Source organism: Mya arenaria, chromosome 3 (assembly GCF_026914265.1).
Source record: "Mya arenaria isolate MELC-2E11 chromosome 3, ASM2691426v1".
In the NCBI taxonomy this organism is placed as follows: Eukaryota; Metazoa; Mollusca; class Bivalvia; order Myida; family Myidae; genus Mya; species Mya arenaria.
Window position 1 is genome coordinate 76081579 of NC_069124.1, and position 20623 is coordinate 76102201.

The 20623-nt window shown below is 35.8% G+C and overlaps 1 protein-coding gene across 1 annotated transcript in view; it reads left to right on the forward strand.

The window, feature by feature from the left end:
- The window catches only part of LOC128227453 (TP53-binding protein 1-like), a 28231-nt gene extending 8529 nt beyond the window's left edge, over positions 1-19702 (forward strand). The window contains 24 exon segments of the mRNA XM_052938010.1: positions 211-258; positions 460-562; positions 1268-1380; positions 3710-3806; positions 4965-5109; positions 5754-7247; positions 7493-7610; positions 8076-8314; positions 8671-8829; positions 10554-10893; positions 11041-11253; positions 11496-11636; positions 11867-11939; positions 12445-12530; positions 12705-12783; positions 13026-13214; positions 13548-13672; positions 14336-14435; positions 14437-14534; positions 15204-15287; positions 15526-15687; positions 15972-16063; positions 16724-16923; positions 17163-19702. Of these exon segments, the coding sequence (XP_052793970.1) occupies positions 211-258; positions 460-562; positions 1268-1380; positions 3710-3806; positions 4965-5109; positions 5754-7247; positions 7493-7610; positions 8076-8314; positions 8671-8829; positions 10554-10893; positions 11041-11253; positions 11496-11636; positions 11867-11939; positions 12445-12530; positions 12705-12783; positions 13026-13214; positions 13548-13672; positions 14336-14435; positions 14437-14534; positions 15204-15287; positions 15526-15687; positions 15972-16063; positions 16724-16923; positions 17163-17460 (4796 nt within the window). The 3' untranslated portion in view covers positions 17461-19702.
- The last annotated feature ends 921 nt before the right edge of the window (positions 19703-20623 follow it).

Genomic DNA, 20623 nt, shown 5'->3' on the forward strand with positions numbered 1-20623 from the left:
ATTCTTTTTTTGGCATTAGCATGTCATGTTATTGTTAAATAATTTCTTTCTAGTATCAAACTTGATACCGGTATATGTTGGCTATGATTGATGGATGAAAACTAAACTTATTACAAAGGTTTGAATTTACTCACTGTAGATCTTAAATTCATCTGGCTTAAAATTGTTCAAGGATTTGGGGCCAGGTTCTAAAAGTTATTTATATTTCAGAGAAGAAAATACTAGACGCCAGTGTCCGGTCCTCTGAAAAATACACAGGTATGATTGCTTGAGGGCTTTTTGAAAACAAACACTGCTTACTGAGTATTTCTCTAACAAGCTTTTGCATCTTAATATTGAAAAAATCTGAAGTCATTGTCATCTTTGAATCATTTTTGAAGACAAAAGTTTAAAGACTTCCTGCCTACACTTTCAGTCAAGCATCTCTCCTATGATATGACGCTGTCTTTTCTGTTATAGAGGAGTTTCATCTAGAGATACCTAGAGAAAGTGCCTCTGACCCGGTCACTGAAATTCCCAGATCCCAACATGCTAAAAGGTGCATGGAGCACATGGATTCAAAGTATGTGATAAACAGAAATACTCTTATCTGGTAAAAATGAATGAAGTGTTCAAAAACTACTGAAAGTCAGAAATTAAATTGATACTGTATATCTTTTTTTTATGTACCATATAAACAATTATTTATTCTTACAAAGATTATTATATTGTGTGTTAAACATCCTGTAGACCTACTTTTTTTAATTCTACTTTATTTTTGAACATTTTTCAACGTATTTGTAGGAAATATATATGCATTTTTGGATCCTGCAACTGATACTATAAAAAAAATCATATAAAATTTGAAATTCAGATATTCTCTGGCTGTAATAATAATTGAGTTATGCCCCTTTTTGACTGTTAAACCGTCTTCACAAGGCTTCTTAGTAAAAAAAATTCAACTTGGTGGAAAAAATGCTTTTATTTAATTTAAAGTCAAATTTAATGAAAATTAATAAAACATGAATAAAAAGCAAGGAAAAGATTCAAATAATAAAGGCATAAAAAATTAATTTGACCTTAAAAAGAGGGTATTTTAAAGATTTGTTGTTGAAAATTTCATTAAGAATTGATGTGAATATAGCCCCAGATATTTGCACTCTTGAGATTAGGTTTTACACATTTAAAACAATTTTGAATTGAAAACAAATTTTCATCACTAAAAACATTGAATTTGAAATATTTGTTTTGTTCATGCCAAAAATGTAAAAACAATTTTTTTTTTCAGGAGTCAGCCAGGAAAAGAGCCTGCAATAACATGTCCCACAGAGGACAAGATGGCCATAGAGAACATACACACCGAGTCAGAGCCTGTCACACAGCCAGAGTTCAGGCTATTAAGTATGGCTTGCTACATATAGTTTATGTTTTACTATTTTACAGTTACAAACTGTGTCCTAATGTCCCTGTCATGTTTCTGAATTAGATTATTTGAATGTATCAATTAAGTAAATAAGACTTCATAGCTGCAGGCAAAAATCATTCCTTTGCCTTTTGTTATTATATATAAATTAAGCTGAAGCTGACCTCTGTTAGCTGTTCTACACTTACGGTGTCCCGGGATTCCGAGGACACCAGATTTCATGGAGGCACACCAGAACCTCATTGTCAGGTGTCTTAAGGCTAACTGAACATAAGTTTTTGGAAAAAAGTTCCATTGAAACCCAAAATACATGTTAACAGGGCTCTCAATAACTTTTGAAGTAGGGGTTGCACAGAAGCATCATTTAACATGTACAATACAACAACATGTATTATGAAAATCAAAGATTGTAAATGCAGTATTAACAATATTGAAATTCTTAACATCAGATGTTAAAATAATTTGGGCAGGGGTTTTCCTACTGCAGTGTTACTTGATACCTCAAATCAATAACAAGTGCCCCACCCTCTCCAAGTCTTCAAAAAACTGGGAGAGAGTTAGCATCATTCCTGAGTATCAAACAGCTTTAAAGTTTATATAAATAACAATCCACATACATGTATCAGTAACTTACTAAGATGTCAGATAAACTAGCTTAAAGCAGTCATGGTAACAGAAAATTGGGTCTTTCAAAAGAATATCAACACAGTCGAAAATAATGGTATCCGAAATGTGTACAGTTCTTGCAATGACATTTCAAAGCCACAATTGCGCCGTCATTGAGTCGCCATAAATATATCTGGAATATCATTCATATACCTACCTAGAAACAAAGAACGATTCCATTTTTCTTTGTTTAACATCGTCGTTCCCATCTTTTTTACTTTTTGACATTTTCGCATTTTAATGTTGTTGTTGTTTTATCGAATATTTAGCTTGTTATCGCCGATGTTCTTGGTTGTACTTTAACGAATTAATACGCCGATATCATCTCATCTTATTTTAAATAAGCGTCTGTCGGATTCAAAGCACTCCAAGTATTGTAGATGCATATTAGTTCAAATACAAGCGCTTTGAATGGAATCTGGTCAAATAGCCCCCAAATCAAATAGCCCCCAAGTCAAATAGCCCCCATTTTGGTCAAATAGCCCCCACACTTTTGGTCAAATAGCCCCCACTTGGAAAAAATTGATCAAATAGCCCACACTCCTTTTTTTATTTGAAGGTAAGTTGTAATATTTTTAAGATATTTGAATGTATGTTGTAATATTTTTAAGATATTTGAATCATAATGAATGTATATTTAAAGGTAAGTTATAATATTTTTAAGATAATTGTATTTATATTTGAAGGTAAGTTGTAATATTTTTAAGATATATTGCATTTACATAATTGCTAATCAAACACTAGCATTTGTTGATAATTAAAATGTTAAAATATAAAAAAAACAATTGCACATATGAAAGATTTATTAATTAGAGAATATAGGGCATCTAAATTATCACATTGTGCAATAATCCTTTGAAGAAAGATTAAAGTGGGTTCACACTTTGTTTTTTAACTGACTTCAAATAATTTAGTTTGCACAATATTAAAGTCGGTTCACACTTAGCTTAATAAATGACTTCAAATAATTTAGTTTGCACACCTCTTTGATATTTTTAATAACAATTAATTTTGATTTAGTTTAAAATGATTGATTGTTAGCAAAGCTTTCATTGTGGAAATGAGTTCATGAATGTGGTGCTGGATGACAATTTTTTTTAAGTGTATATTGGATTATTCCACAAAAATAAAAAAGTGGGGGCATTTTTTGGGGGCTATTTGACCAATTTTAAAATGTGAGTGGGGACTATTTGACCAAAATGGGGGCTATTTGACTAGGAAGCCTTTGAATACCACGATGCAAATCGGCAAACGGGCGCTTTTAACAATAAAATTGATCGTAATACATTGTTTCAAATCATTTTTTTTACATTTAGACAAAGTATTATTTTCATTCAAGATAAGGGACATTTTAAGAATACAATCATGACATATTACTAATTGAGAAGGCAGCTGTTTACCTGATAGTAGCCTGGTCATACAGCCATAATTGCCGGGGGATATCCTCGGCCCCCGGCTCTTATTGAGAGCCCTGATGTTAAGTTACAGAAGAAACTTAATCACATTTGAAAAAAAGCTTTTATTTGCCAATAATTAAGCACAGTAGGTTTTAAAGTGCACTCTGTCGGTTTTGCTTATGATCTTTCGAATTCAATTTTTTCATTATTCCATATTTCCCATTTCTATTTCATGTTTGTGTAGAGCCCGACTTCAAGGAATCAGAAGACTTTGATGAGGAGGAAGAGATCATACCAATACAGCGGTCCATGGGCAGGAGAAAATATATACTTGATGATAGGTATACCTATTACAGTGTTCTGCCAAGGATTGAAAAAGATGGGGCCGAATGGCCCAGCAGTCATGAAAATTAGGGGCCATTTTCAAAAGTGAAGGACCATGACCTTTTCCAGGGGAAAAATGTAAACTTTTAAATGAAAGTGTTTTATTTACCCATTATATACATGGTGTAACATCCACATGACTTCAGTATTCTCAAATATTGGACAGATCAATTTAACATTTAGAAAAAAACTATAAACATGGCACAAATGAGACACAATGATATATGTTAATGAACAGTTTCACATGTCAATGTGTAGTTATGCTTTATCAGGGATGTGATTGACCTGGCAGCTTGAGGGCTGAAACCATTTCGGTCATTGGGGCACTTTTGGGGTCAAAAGCACACTGCCGTAGAAGAAAAACTGGCCCAAAAGCAACTGCCCAGTAGTATCTTTTTTAATTAAAAAGAATTTTTTTATTTTTTATTTATATCTTTTTTTGGGGGGGGGGGGGGGTCCTTGGGGCCATTAGATCCGCGGAATTTCGCGAATCCGTGGACAAATCACATCCCTAAATTATAATCCTCCCCACCCAGGCACATTTTCCTCTGTTTTGCATTCCTCTAATGCACCAGGGCCTCATTGAAATTGAATTTGTTTATATCTCCCCCCTCTAATTTGAGTTGTTTTCTTTTTCTCAGCCATTATGATGACATTGAATTTGGGTAAAAAAAATATACTACTCCTCGCGGTTGGATAGTTACACGTATACGGACCACTGAAAATCGTTGTTTTATCGAATGAATGCTGTGCTGTAAAACTTCTGAAAAAGAAATCGATTAAGTCAAAACGGCTCTTTAAAAATTTGATTAAGTCAAAATGGCTTTTTGAAAAACGGGCGCGCCGATCGGCCCGTCTACAGGTATTTCGTTGCGCCATCCCGATTTTTTCTGCGCCAATGGCGCAAGGGCGCGTCCTTGGCAGAACACTGCTATTAATTATAAATTGATTTGTATCTCTTTTTTATGCACTAACATGCCCTTTTTGGCTTAAGAATTTTGAAATAAAAAATCTCCATGTTTCATGATTTTCTAACAGTACTTTATTTTCCAATTAAAAATCTTTGGAATGCTAAAATCTTGCTCATGCTCATTGTTGATATGTTCATTCCTCAGTGATGATGAGATGCTCTCCACAAGAGAAAGGGACACCCTGGTACTGCCTAGTGACCCACCCAGCAATCATGCAGACCCACCCAGTAAGCCCGGTGACCCAGACTTTGTCCTCGCTAGCGGGCAGTACCTCGCACAGAAAATACCTGTATGGGAAGTCTTTTATTTTTTTGCTGTATCATATAAGTTTTGCAAATGCTGTTCATGCCGGATGATCAGTCAAGAATTCGGACTTTAACAATAACTCAGACACAATTCAATACCAAATAATGATCAGTCATGCAAAATAAATCATGTCTGATCAAATAGTTCTATGCTTTTATAAAAAATACAGATAATAACATAAAAAAACATATGAACAATACATAAAATACTCACACACACAAGCTCACAAACAGGTAGGTTGCAGTAAGTAGATGGCCCCTGTTTTTTGGTCAGTATGTCAAAAGTCAAGGTCAATGTCTACAGTCAGATGTTAATTTTGTTTGCACGATAAATGGAGGGTGGCTTGTCCTAGTACTTGGATCTTCAGTGGTTTATTGTCCTTGGCTAGATGACCCCTTTTGGGAGTAGGATGTCAGTCTATCAGAATGTCAAAGTCTCAGTCAGCAGTCTAATTAAAACTTTGACTGCAGTTTTAAGTTTGAAATTTTTGTCTTCACTTTTAAAAATCTATTCATAATCAATGCACATGTAAATCACATTACTCTGTCATACAATAAATATATTTAGACAACTGCAAAGATATACCAAAATATCTGTTTTGAATGTTTATATTTATGTTCATTTCAGGCTGCAGAAGCTATGGATGATACACAGACATATGATCCTGTTGAGGTAGGTTTGATGTCAGGTGCTTTTGATCATAACAAAAGCCAGTCCGCTGCTGGTATGAACACAGAGCAGGCTGTTGATATCACTGAGAGTAAAGATGAGGTCATAGTGACTGCAAAAAATTCTTCTGAACATTCCCTAAAGGGAGGAGATATAAAGTCAGGTGTCCATGCAAGTGTGAGTGATGAACTCTCTGTATGTTCTGAGCCTATAATGCCAGGAAACGTCCGAGAGAGGAGATTGACAGAGTCATCCACGCAGACTCAGGAGGGTAAGCCGAAGAGCGTTTTTGAGGGAGTGGATGTAAATGTAGTGCAGAAGGTGGCCGAGTACCTCACCTCTGGCTACGCCCCCCGCAGTCGCACAAACTCCACGTGCACAGACATCTCTGACCAGCACGGGGAGGGGTCAGAGAAAAGTGACTCTGTGATGAAGACTCCTCAACCCAGAAAGGCAATGGATAAACATAGGAGTCCAGGGTCCTCCAGAATGAGAAGGGAAAGCTCAGATCAAAAAAGTCCTCAGGAAGTAAAGGATATCGTTAAAACATACTCAAATATCCTTCAGAAGAGTGCCATGAAGCAGAAACAACGAGAAGAGATGCGGGAGACAGCCACCACGTCCTCACAGAGAACTAACCCTGAGTCTGTCCTGCCTAGTAAGGCAGCAGTACCTAGAAGACTTAGCACTCAGTCAATGCCAGATGGTGTTCATTCATCTTACATTAAATCATCTCAACAGTTTACGGCAACATTAAACAGAACCTTGTCTTCACAGCCAGATTGGATCACTGCAAAGAAGCCTACTAGCCAGGGTTTCATTACCTCGAAAACTCCTAAAAATAGTAGTCAAGGATCGTTAGAAATTTTTCCACCCAAATCACTAGATAAATCCACTGATAATACGAAACATGAAAGTTTTCCAGAAAATAGTGCTGAAAGTGTCAGTGCAAATATACAAGCCTCTGAAAATGCACCTGAAACATTACATAGTGTAACAATTGAAGATGCTGATCTTGATTTGATTGGTGTAAAAATAATGGACTCTGATATTGCCAAACCAGCCGGAATTGAGAACGCAAGCTTTCCCACTGTCTCATCACAAAATAAGCAATCAGTTCCTCTAACAGAAACTAAGAATTTGACACAAAAAGTGCCAAAACATGAACAAAAGCTTGAGATATCAACGAAATCAACACCAGTAAAGGTCAAAGGTCAGATACCTCAAAGTCACTCTGGGAGACCGTCCAACAACTCGAAAAAAAAGAAAAGGCTGATATCAGTGGAAAAAAGAAACAAGATCCGAAGAACCCTGGACAGTGGAAGTCCACAGATGGGCACAGGCTCGTTTGTTTCAGGTACCCAGAAATTTAAGTCCATAGACAGTGGGGAGGGGAAGACCAGGGACCCTTACAAGTTTGAGAGCTCGCAGTCTCAGATTTCACCTAACCAGGCAAGTTAGAATGTCGTTTTTTCATGTGTGAAAAACTATGTGTTCAGCTTAAGTATTCTCTCTATCATTTGCTTCAACCTTACTCATTCCCTTACAGTGAGTTTAGTCTGATAATAAGAAAATGCAATGGTGAAAAGCAAACATTACAATGTAAAATTATTTGAATTCCTAAACAATTGCCTCAACAGTTTTTGTTGAGAAATTCTTATCACAGTATTGTCAGACCTATCATTTAACTGATTCAGACAAGCAGAGCTACTGGTGGCTCTGGACAACAGGAGAGAACCCCTCTCTCAACAAGGAAAAGGCCAGCTCGACTCATCCACAAGAAAACTGGTCTCAAAAAGCAGAAAACTGACAACCGTATGTGTTTTGCCTTATATTCTACATTTTCCCCAGCCTATTATTAGTGTTTATCTGTGGTAGAGAAAAAAATCCCATGAAAGTTAAAAAGTAAATAAATATTTGGCAGCTAAATAGGGGATAGATTTTTGTTTCGCATTATATTTTGCTGAGTCAGCAACAAAAGCTATGTTATATGAGTGACCTAGCCACAAGTGAAATATTAACTTGGGCTGTTTACTTGAGGTGAAATGTAATGTGACCTTACACTGCAACAATGTTTCTTTTATCATATTAATTTAAGGGATATATAATGATATTTAATTGCAGAAACAATGTCTTAAAATTGTGTCCAAATCTTGTGTCTTATGTCTTGTTTGCATTGACAATGAGAACATTAAAACAACTTTAAAGTTTCACTATTTGAAACAGTGAAATATCAAAGTATATTTTGCAGATAAATCTATATTAAATTGTGTTTTTTAGCATCCACTCAAAGCCGAGATTCACAAAATCCAATGAACATGGTAACCAGTCCAGTGTCAGAAAGTCAGAGCACTGATGTAACAGTGACTACAGTTGGCTCTCTGGCATCCCTGCCCTCCTCCATCAGCCAATCTAGTCCAGCAAGAGATATCTTGTCTCCCTCAAGCAGCTCAAGTAGACAGAGTGTCACAGATGAGATAAAAGGCCGATTATCTGGGAAAAGACTCTCTATTGAACAGGTAGTTAAAAATACTTCCATGTAAAATGTCATATAATAATCTTACACAAGGACACAATGGAAAATGTTTTTTTTTTAGATAAATGTCAGCGAAGGGTTACTATGACAGTACATTTTTTGACAATCATGTAATCACTTTCAGTTATTTTAAATTGTTTTGGAATCTTAACATTTCTACTATGCTTATGAAAATTATATTCGACGATGGGTCTTCTGGAGCTTTGAACAGGAGAATTAATTGTCCGGAGGTAATTCAAAATTTGTGGAAAACAGGTTGATGTGAAAGAATTTTGCCTTGAAGACATTTATTTAAGGCTTCAGATGTATAGAGTATATAACCCATAGTATTCTATTTAGTCACTGCCAGACACCCTACCCCTTCCGCAGAGTGATGAGGACCATTACCAGCGTGTGACCATCGTAATTGAGAAGGTGGAGCGAGTTTTCAGGGAAATCACAACCACTAAAAAAGTTGTTGGACCAGATGGGGCTGTCATTGAGAGTTCTCAAGATGTGGTAAAGATTCTGTTGGCATTACCAGAAGTCGGCTTTCATTGTGAATTTGTATAAAAAAAAGGTGTTAACTGATGAAGAGAGAAAAAAAGTTAATTGCTACAGTACTTTAGACTTTTACATATGACAGTGCTCCAGCTAGCCCGTTTTTCAATGGCGCAGCGCCCGTGCCCCTTTTCTTACCGCCCTGCCCCCTTTTTGAGTAGTGCCCTTTTCACAATTGCTCTATTAGCACCAATTATCCCGTTTGTGCCCTTTTTACTATTGAAATCATTATAAAAGATCGGCAGCCCTTAATCCGCTGTCATAATTGAGACAAATTACGTAATACTTATGATAATAGTGTTCCCGCTAGGTGTCACCATGCCCCCATTGACTGCTTAAAATATGCCGTACTGCCCTTTCATCTTCCCATGTGCCTTGTCCAAGTCATATGACAGCTAATTGTGTATTTGTGTAGTGAGCAGACGACCTGTGTATTCATAATCGGTCATCTTCTAATCTAATAATTAAGAAGAGACAAATAGGGAAACATCGGCAGGAGGCGGAGCTATTGAATGTCAGCCAATCAGAATATACATTGAGAATTCGTTCATTTAATGATGAAAGTTCGTAAAATGCGATAGAAAATGCGAAGGGATGGTGAAAAATGTTGTCAAGCACAATTAAATCTTTTAAAATAATTGTTAATTGTATTGTACTGACGAAAATCGTCATTTAAACATTGTTGATTTGAAGCAGACGGTCACTGCCGATGTGTAAACATAACAAAGGTGGCGCTAACACAATCAAATACTTCACTATTTCAGTAAATGTTTTTTAAAGTTTATTTGTAAAATATTCTTGATGAAAATTTCATTGTAACCCACAAATATATGCTGATGCTTTATGTAGTGTTTACCTATCGTGGTTACGATCATGTCAAAATTCGCTGAAACCGCCATTTTGTCAGAACGAATTTCGGAGTTATTTTATCAATGGTCTATGTTTTATAAGTGATTTTTAAAGAAAGGGCAGTGATTTTTATTGTCATTTTATTCTAAAACATTAGCATATTAAACATTTTTTTACCAAAGACAATTAAAAACAGCCAGGCTGAATGTAACATTCGTACCCAATCCCGATCGTACCAAACTAAGATTCGTCACCTACATATTTGTTTTTTGTGTATTTATTTATTTGATTGCTTCAAATGTTTAACTGTCTTCGATTTTTGGAGAAATATGTGACATTGCCCTAAAGGAGACTCCAGACAAGTACAATCATACTACCACAGACAAAAAGACAAATTTTAATTTTGATATTCAAACACACCCTTCCAAATTTGGAGAAAAAAACAAACTTTTTTGTTCAAGTCTAGAAATCATGGAAAATGATTTAAATTGAGTATGAAAACAAATCAAATTCTAGGTGGAGACCCCCCCCCCCCCCCCCCCCCCAAAAAAAAAAAAAAAAAACACCCAACAACAACAAACAAACAACCTTGTGACAGGGGTGGACCCCTCCCACAACCACCCCCAATCGCCTCTACACGACTCATGTAGTTTGCCCTTTTCAAAACTCCACCCTGCCCTTTTCAAATCCTGGCTGGAGCACTGATATGTAAATCAAGTCTTTACTAAGACATATTCATTGTAATTTCTTGGTATATCAATAAGATTGTACAGGATTAATTTTTACAAGATGAGAGAGAAGGCCAGGTATGACTGAATTGTTCTTTTTTATAGAAGCGTCTGGACCCGGTTATTGTGGAGGAGAGCACTCACAAGAAGGTCCAGTATATCTACATCCCATCTCCCTCTCGTAGTGTAACCTCCATGACCTCAGGCGACCTTGCAGACATCAGCTCCTCCATCTCCAAGTCAAGTGGATCTCTTGGGTCGAAGGTCAGTCTGACTTCCTCCAGTCTGGATCACTCAGATGGAGGCCAGTCTGTAAGCAAGCATCTGCAGACACAGAGCAGTGTGGAAACCAGTCAGCAGGCAGCAAAACCAGTCAGGAGGCAGCACTCAATGGATAGTCAGAAAAAAGGATCCTCAGGGCAAAGTGACAGCGATAAAATGGAAGGTAAAGACTAAATCGAAATATTCTCATGTTGTAGAAACTTTGATATGGTATTTGTGATTTTCTCCACTGCTAGTCTGTTATGACAAGTAAAAGATTTTATCACTTGTTGGAAAGTGGAAATTTTAATGATAAGCAAACCTTTTGCAGCCCCAAAAGCTGTTCCAAGAAATGTAAGAACACAAAGTGGCAGTAACCTTGCTGCCAAGCCCCCTTTGCAACCCCCTACTGGCCACACCCCCAAGACACGCCTTAGTGTGCAAACTTCAGGAACTTCAGGATTAGGGACAGCTGCACCCGAGAGCCCGACTGTGACCAGACCTAAGTCGGCTACACCAGGGCATTCTGATCATGATGTGTCAGGTAAGAGAGACTTCCTTGGTTGTAGTGGTTATTCCAATAAATTGATAAGTAGCATTTAAATAGAAATTACTGTAAAAAATATTTTGGTTGTGACTGCTAAAAGAAGAAAAAATTGTTTCAGCATTTGATGTTGTCTTTTTTCTTTTAAAACAGCAAAAACATACCCGGTACTGGTTAAATGAATGCCATTCAGTATTTGCTGATAGCACCTATACTCAATACTTGTTTTCTATCCCTGTTAGGAGTGGTCACCCCACTGGGTTCGACAATCAATGGTTCGGGTAACTACTTGCACAGTCGGACAGTGAGTATGGAAAGCCCGCGCATGTCCTCCTCTCTCTTCTCCAGCTCTGACTCTGCAGGGCAACAAAGGAATGAACAGGGTAGGTAGATTAACTTTAGGCTATATTGACATGCCCTTTTTTTAAATTGTTCAAGTATTAACTATTAGATATCATGTGCTTTCTTATATGTTTATGACTGATTATGCTTATTAGTAAATAGTTAAAAAAATGATATGTATCATGTACAAAACTATTTTGAATGACACATATTAAACAACAAGTTAGATTTAATTGGACAGTTTTCATGTAGATAATCCTTTTTGCAACAGTTCCAGCCAGCAAAACGACTGAGATAGTGACAGAAAGTTCTTCCAGCGATCATCTTCACCCTGAACAAAAAAGGTAAGCTATGTGGGTTTCAGTTTGACCCAAAATCAGGAATTTTTGAAAATGGTTATATTAAGCAATGACAAGTTTCTAAAACAAATGTTTTCCTATCAATTGAGTAATATGTAGTATATCAAAACTCTTTTTATCATGAATTGTAACACAAGTTATATTTATTAAACTTGGAAACTTGAAACTTAAAAATCTTTCCAAGTCACCAATTCTGAGCCTGAAGCTGGCCCATCTGTCTATAATTTGGTACTTAGGCCATGTGTGATGTTTTGGGCGATTTTCCGGACGTTTACGCCCACTTATTGAAACACCTGAAGCTATGTATGTCTATGAACATTTCATGAGAAACAAAGATTGACTGTCTTATAGAATAACAAATATATGTAATATAATGGTCAGCTTGGAAACAAACAATAATCATATACATGTATCATGTAGTTAGGAGCAGGAAGAAATGCACTGTAAGTACATATAGAATGCCAAAATATTATAATGTTTGTATTTCAAGAGCATCAAGCCCTCAGCAAGATCAAGCTGTTAGCTCCTCCAACACCCCGCCTGATGTGGCCATGGTAACCAGCTCTGGAGCCCCAGGTCAGTACTCTCAAACAAACATTACTATCAATATCTTGTGTACCTATTTCATACATCATTATATGTAAATGGATAAGGAAAGAAATCTGGTAAGGGTTTGATTACATAAAAAAAAAGTCTACAGAGTTTGTTCGGCTCAGAGTATTATTAAATACATCTTTTTTCTTTGCCCAGGTTCTCGAGTGCTGGCCAAGTGGAAGGATGGATTTTACTACCCTGGTGTTCTCAGAACGTCCCCTGACAGATTATCCAAGTAATTATCTTACTTTCTCACCCTCTTGAATCACTAGGAACCTTAAACTGAAAATAGTTGTTGAATAAAGAATTTTCAAACAAGTATAACACATTTAATCCCTGTTTATATTTGATACATATAGCTTTACACAAGGAGTAATCTTTAAAAGTAACTTTACTGACCAAGGATGTTTTAGAATTAAAAGGAAATACATTGTTGCAACAAAGACATATTCGATTCTCACACATTCTCCATAACAGGTGTTCTGTACGGTTTGATGATGGTGACTCTATGCACGTGAAGATAAGTGACATATTGTTGATAGGGCGGCTCCCTGCAGGCCAAAGCGTGATGGTGCTTACCGAGGATGGTGATTTTGAGTTTGGTCTGGTTCTCCAACAGACTGTAGACCGTTATGTTGTCGAGACAGATGAGGGAAAGAATGCTAGGTATAGCCATTACAAAAGTAATGATGAATGTGCTGTTTTCTACTGGTTTCTTTCCAGAAAATGTTCACTAGCAAGATCTATAGCTGTTCTCATAATAGGTATTAAAACACATGTAAGCACATACATGTACTTATATTTTTCTTATTTTTCTGATCTTCATAACATAAACACTTTACTGCATTCTGATAGGGTTAGTGGGCTGTCATTTGAATCAAAGGTTGCATATCCCTTCTTTCTTATTCGCAGATATACAACGGCAAATTGTATCTTTAATATGTAGTATCTTGTTAAGCTGGTTGAAAATTTCACCAATTGTTTTGTTTCCTATTGCAGCTATTCGTTCAGCCAGGTGATTCTGTCGTCAGACCAGGCGGCATGTATCATCTCTGACCATGGTCCTGAGGTCCAGTTACAGGGGTGCACAACATCTCACTCGTCAACCGGCAATGTCAGTCTGGGTGAGGCTTTAGCAATAAACAGTTTCCTTATTATGCCATTCAGAAGTGATTCCTTTGCTTTATTAATACAGTTAAATGTCTCTTTTATTGACCCTTGGAAATACATGTAGATGTGTAATTTGGACATGTGCACAATTTAAAAACATACCCAGTATTGTTCTTTTGTTTTCAAATTACCTCCCATGACAAAACAAGTATGTTGTATAAAAACTTTCAAGGAAGAGAGTGAAATTCTTCTATAAGTTGATGACAATGTACTAGTACCCCTTTGTATAACCAAGATTTGTATCTATATTATGTTTTAGATTTTTTTTTAAGTTTATGGATGTGTTGGAAATGATGGCAATGTGAACTTGCTAGAACAAACAAGAACTTTTTAAAGTTTTTTCAAACATGCATGTTCATTGATAATACATTTTTTAAACTTTTTATGAAATACAATACAAGAGCAGCATTTTACTGTAAGGCTCATAGTTGCATTGTTATGGATTGACTTATAAGATGCCTTCAAATTGCTCAACGTGTCAAATATGCTATCATCTGAGGCATTCTTGCAATTGTGCTCTTGTTATGTAAAATGTGTATCCCCAAATCTCAGTTAATTGACACTCGTGCTCACTGTCACAATGGCAAAGTGTAGTGAAAATTTTTGCTCTATCATAGAAAACCTGGTAGATGAACCAAGAAGATCTGCCAAGAAGCTGCCTGCTAATAAATTCAAGGAAACTGTTGCCGGGGAGAGAACAGAGGATGAGGGAGGGGGGGCGGGGCCGTTCCAGGAAGAGAAAGCTGGAGCCCCAGGCCACCAGCACACCCACTCCCAAGGGCAAGGCTGAGCCAGGGGCTAGCAAGAGACAGAGAGGTTGGGATGCTCTTATTTGTAGATTTGTGTATTGTCAAAGTGTATAATGATATAGGCCAGAGAATATTATACTACTGTTTTCAAATAAAGTTATCAAAATGTACTCGTCAATGAATTAAGAAAATGCATTATTGCAATGCCATTTAGCACCCACGAGACAGTAAACTTGTACTGCCCCAAAGCGGCTTTGAACAGTTAATTTTTTGGCACATCAATGAGTTTCGTTTGTCTCCAAGCTGTTCTTGTAAGGTATTGTTGATACCCATTATGTTAGTCCTCAGGACCTCAGGAAATTTGAAAGCTACAATTGAATTCATTAGTTAATGTGAAACCAATTCAAACTGTACATGCATGGATGCTTTGCAGCGGTATGAGCAGTAGATAATTTCAATATGTCAAAGAATATATGCCAAGTAACAGTCAACTGCTTTGATGTGGGATCTCAAACAACAAGCCATAGATGTTGTTCTTGATTTTAAAAACTTGACAAATTTTGGCCAACTTTAACCCACGATTATTCAGTGCTTCAAAAACATGAAATGCTAGTTTTATTTGTAAACAGAATTTTTTGTTTTACCATCTTATATTGAATTAATTTCCAAAGACTGTCACGTAATGTTTATTTCAATGAGGTCTTAAATATTTAAACTTTTAAACTAATGTCTGCAGTGCAAGACCCATCCAGCAGCCCAGTGAGAGGCATCCAGGACTCTCCAGCAGGCGCGCGCAAATCACCCAGAAAACCTAGAGTTGGTATGATCACTTGATTTTGATAAATTCTTGTTGCATATGATAAATAACCTCTCTTGAAATGATAAGTTGTAAACCTGCAATTGACAAAATCTTGTTTAATAGGAACAAGTGGTATTTGATCAAGAAAAAATGTTCATTGTACAAAGCACTGGTGTTTGATTTTTTCCTTGCACCATATAAGGCCATTTGTTTGACATGCCTTATTTACTTTCACAATGGTAATTTATATCATTCACAGAGTTGTTCACATCTGACCTGGGTCCTCTCCCCACCAGGAAACTGTTTCGGGGCCTGAACTTTCTGTTAACGAACGTTGAGAAGACACAAGGACAGCGACAGGAGGAGAGACAACTGCTCAAGAATCCCCTTGACACCTCAACTGATGACAGCTCCAATGATGGTGAGGGAATATTTTTACTGTTAATAAAATTTATGAAAATTCCAATGATCTCTGGGCTATATTTCTCTCTGAATGGTCTATCAAAGTAATGATGAATGAGCATTTATATTTATATCAACAAAGACAAAAGAAGAGCAAGTCTTAAAGTATCTGGTTAGGAGTAAGGTTTTCCTGATGCAGACTAGGGATTTTGATAGTCAAATTGTTAGCCTTTTCAAGATGTTTATATATATGCACATTGTCCTTTTAATGGTATACCTATAAATGTTGATATATGTTCACAGATGAAAATGGGCCGTTATTTAACAAAGATCACCTGAAGGCCCAAATAGAGGCTGGAGGCGGGGCTGTATTGGAGGACCTGGATGAACAAACAGTCAGTATACTTTATATTATGTTATAGATCTATCTGTCATGTGTTTCTAGGTCGGATCAGAAAATCCGACCCAAGCCTATCTGGTGTGAAGAAATACATTGACTTGTGTGGGCAGTTGATTATAAGGCAAAGCTGGATGAATTATGAAGCTAGTGTATTTGTACAAGTAGTTAAAATACTGCACACACAATAATGTTGAATTGTTCACTAGAGCTTGAATCTGTCGTTGCTGCTTTCCTGTTATGAGTAAGAAGATATTGAAATGCATTTAAACAATGTTCTTTAAGGTCCCATACGGTAAGCTTCAGTCTGTTGTTGTCAAATGTTAAATACTTATGAAAATTTAGAAAATGGTTAAAGGTTAGAAATTAAACTAGTTCTATAATTGTAAGGGTAACAAAGAAAAATAGAAGAGAAAACTATTGAAATAGTTTACACTGAAAGCAGGATTCAAACTCCACACCTCTGTGTAGTCAGCTACCTTATTGACTGAGTCACTGGGGGGGTGTTGGTATTTATGTAGCATATAAACAAATTAAATGCCCCATTAAATAGGAAATCAAAACAAATATGTATATTTATGAAGTTATTCTATAATACTGTTCCAATATGCCATTGTATAACATCCAAATTTGCTCTCATAGACTGTTTTTTTGTCAGGTTAACAGTGACAAGAAGATCATCTTGCTTTCATCCGCGTACCAGCGGACAATCAAGTACCTGAAGTGCCTGGCTACAGGGATATCATGTGTGAGCTACATGTGGGTGGTGGACTCGTGCACCCAGGGGGCGCTGCTGGACCAGGTCTCATATGTCCTGCCTGCAGGAATCAGCCTGGAGAAGAAGAAGATCATTGAGTGGTAGGCAGCATTGTAGAATGAAATATACAAATATAAAATGAAAACTACTGACTTTTTAAGTTTTATTACAGGTTTTATGAAAACTTTGCAACAATAAAGCTATATGGAATTTAATTTTTGTGCAGGTTCAAAACTATTTTATCTTGTATGACGTTGTTTTTCCGTGTGAAATAACAGAATAATAAGCAAATATTGACATTTTATGATTCATCTAAAACATTATGTCTCTAAAATTTCAGGAGGAAGAAAAAGGATATTTTTCTAAACATGAAAGCAGTAGTCTGCTCCAAAAAACCCAAGTTTACAGAGTCGTGGACAAACATTCTTCAGCTGGCCAAGTGTCAGGTTGTCAATAAACTTCAGAATGGTGTTAACTTCCTGTTGACAGACCAGTCTTGTTCGGCGACTATGGAGAGGCAGGCTCGGAACCACAGTGTAGCCCTTGTCTCCACGGAGTGGGTCATTCAATCTCTTGTGAATGGCAAACCCATGGGATATCAGGCCCACCCCAGATACAGCCATGAATTCAGTGTGTGAACAGCTGTGCTCAATGAAATTATTGAACTCATATATGTTTGTGATGACCTGAGGAAATAAACCTCTTTGCGAACTTACTTACTACTTACAAAGTACAGCATAAATACTGTATGTTTAAGTATTAAAAATGTTCTTAATCCTGTGAGTGTGTATAAATGAATGGATTAGCGTGATAAGAAAACTAACATGGGCATTGTTGTCTCTAAATGAGGTAACACTTTGATACAATCATGTTGAAACTCTATTGTGTAGGTAGTGCCATAGCTTGTTGAAATACAGTATTACATGTATATTATTGTCAGCTCTATGCATTTCATTGTGTGGCGGGCAATTTGGCATATTTTCATTTTAAGATATGTAGGTGCCTTTTATTCAGGTTAGAAACCTTGTCAGAGTTATAAAACTTGATTTATTAAATTGGTTTCTGTTTAAGATTTTTTCTACTTAAACAGTTATTCACTGTTGGTAAGTTGTGGAAATCATGATCTCTAAAATAAAAAATATATGAAAGATAAATCAAAATGAGAATAATTTCCTTGTGTTTCGTGTTTTGCAACATTTGATTCACCCAGCATCACATGATTGTACACAAGATTTTTAATGTACATGTATTTTAAAATCGAAATTTATAAATGGTAACCATTTTTTTTTCTTAATAAAAATATATATTTTAATATGAATACAAATGCTTAGATATACTTTATGGGAATTTATTTGTTTATCTTTTGCTCTTAGATAAGTATCAGAGTATAAAGTTTAAATTAATACTGGTGGTTACAAAAGTTGATGCTTTTCAAAAGTGATATTGTTGCTTGAAATCATGTTAGTGTTCATTAATGATGGAGATTTTTTATATGTATATTTTTATAAATTCTTGAAAAATGATACATGTATATCCATATGCAATCAAATAATACCGGGTAAGATGTTGTCAATGTATTAGGTGGTCACTTTAAAACACATACTCAGACATGTGTTCAACCATTACTAAGAATGTCTTAATTTTGTTTCTGTTTGAATATTTTTCTACTATGCTGACCATTTTTAATATAATTTTTATTCTTTCATTATAGACTGCATTGGATCTCTTAAAAATGTTTTTTATTGTTTCTATATCGACCAGAATGGATCTCTTAAGAACAAAATTCTAAATCATATGTTTGTTTAAACATTTTAAATCAAACCATTGTTTTGCTGTTTAGAAATATATCATAAATGTTTTAACCTCATTTTCAATTTTAATATCTGTTCACCTTTAATCATTACCCTCTCTGCATTACATCGTTACCATCTCTACATTACATCATTACCATCTCTACATTACATCGTTACCATCTCTACATTACATCATTACCATCTCTACATTACATCATTACCATCTCTACATTACATCGTTGCCATCTCTACATTACATCATTACCATCTCTACATTACATCATTACCCTCTCTGCATGACATCGTTGCCATCTCTACATTACATCATTACCATCTCTACATTACATCGTTATCATCTCTACATTACATCATTACCATCTCTACATTACATCATTACCATCTCTACATTACATCATTACCTTCTCTGCATTACATCATTACCATCTCTACATTACATCATTACCATCTCTACATTACATCATTACCATCTCTACATAACATTGTTACCATCTCTACATTACATCATTACCATCTCTACATTACATCATTACCATCTCTACATTACATTGTTACCATCTCTACATTACATCATTACCATCTCTACATTACATCATTACCTTCTCTACATTACATCGTTACCATCTCTACATTACATCATTACCATCTCTACATTACATCATTACTATCTCTACATTACATTGTTACCATCTCTACATTACATCGTTACCATCTCTACATTACATCATTACCATCTCTACATTACATCATTACCATCTCTACATTACATCATTACTATCTCTACATTACATCATTACCAACTCTACATTACATCATTACCATCTCTACATTACATCGTTACCATCTCTACATTACATCATTACCATCTCTACATTACATCGTTACCATCTCTACATTACATCATTACCATCTCTACATTACATCATTACCATCTCTACATTACATCATTACCATCTCTACATTACATCATTACCATCTCTACATTACATCGTTACCATCTCTACATTACATCGTTACCATCTCTACATTACATCATTACCATCTCTACATTACTTCAGTCACATTCTAGCACTTGGGCAACAAGATTTGTTATTCGTTTTCTTGAATAAATGTTAAATTTCAAAGTATTTTGTTATGAAAGTTGTTACTATTGTGGATAGATGATACACGACAGTTGACACTGAAACCAACTCAAACTATAGTTGTCACAGGAGTGATGACTATTTTGCCTGCATAGCATGGCAGGTACAAAGGGATCATGTTGTCCAATGTAGTCATGTTCATTCATAGCATATGGCCCTTGAATTGTCAACAATTAAACTAGAGCAATTCTCATCTGATCTTTACCGGACTCTGTTAAAATGTATTGGCGCAATACTTTGAACAACAACAAAAATTTGTACAACTGCAAGATCCCCCTATTCACTCTGGAGTTATGACCCTTAATTTACCGAACTTGTTTACAACATTGCTTGTTGGCGTAAGATCTTGATCAAGATCAATAAACAACCAAAATGCATTGTTAATTTCCGAGTTATGGCCTTTCTATCTTGAGCATGTTTAAAGGCATAATATCTCAACTGCTTTTACTATTAAAACAACCTCATCCGTTCAGGTGTTGCAGACTTTCCTATATATCAAACTTAATAGTAGTGTGTTGTTTTTCATCTAGGTGGAAAAGCAATAAAATCATGCAACAGTATAGTTGAACTATAATTAGAACAAATACTTTGTTTGCAGCGTTTCCATACTATAAGCAGAAAAGGCATTTTGACATAGATACATTCAAACTCATTATCTATGGCTTTGATGTTAAAATTGGTTATTCTTATCTTGAAAGCATTAACCAAAGAATGGTCCCCTAAGTATTTTACCTAAGTCATAACGCACTACATGAAAACATATAATTTAACCACTATATACATATCTACGCCATGTTTGTCATTGATCTGTATGTCAACAAACAAAATAGTATTATTATTATCCTTTC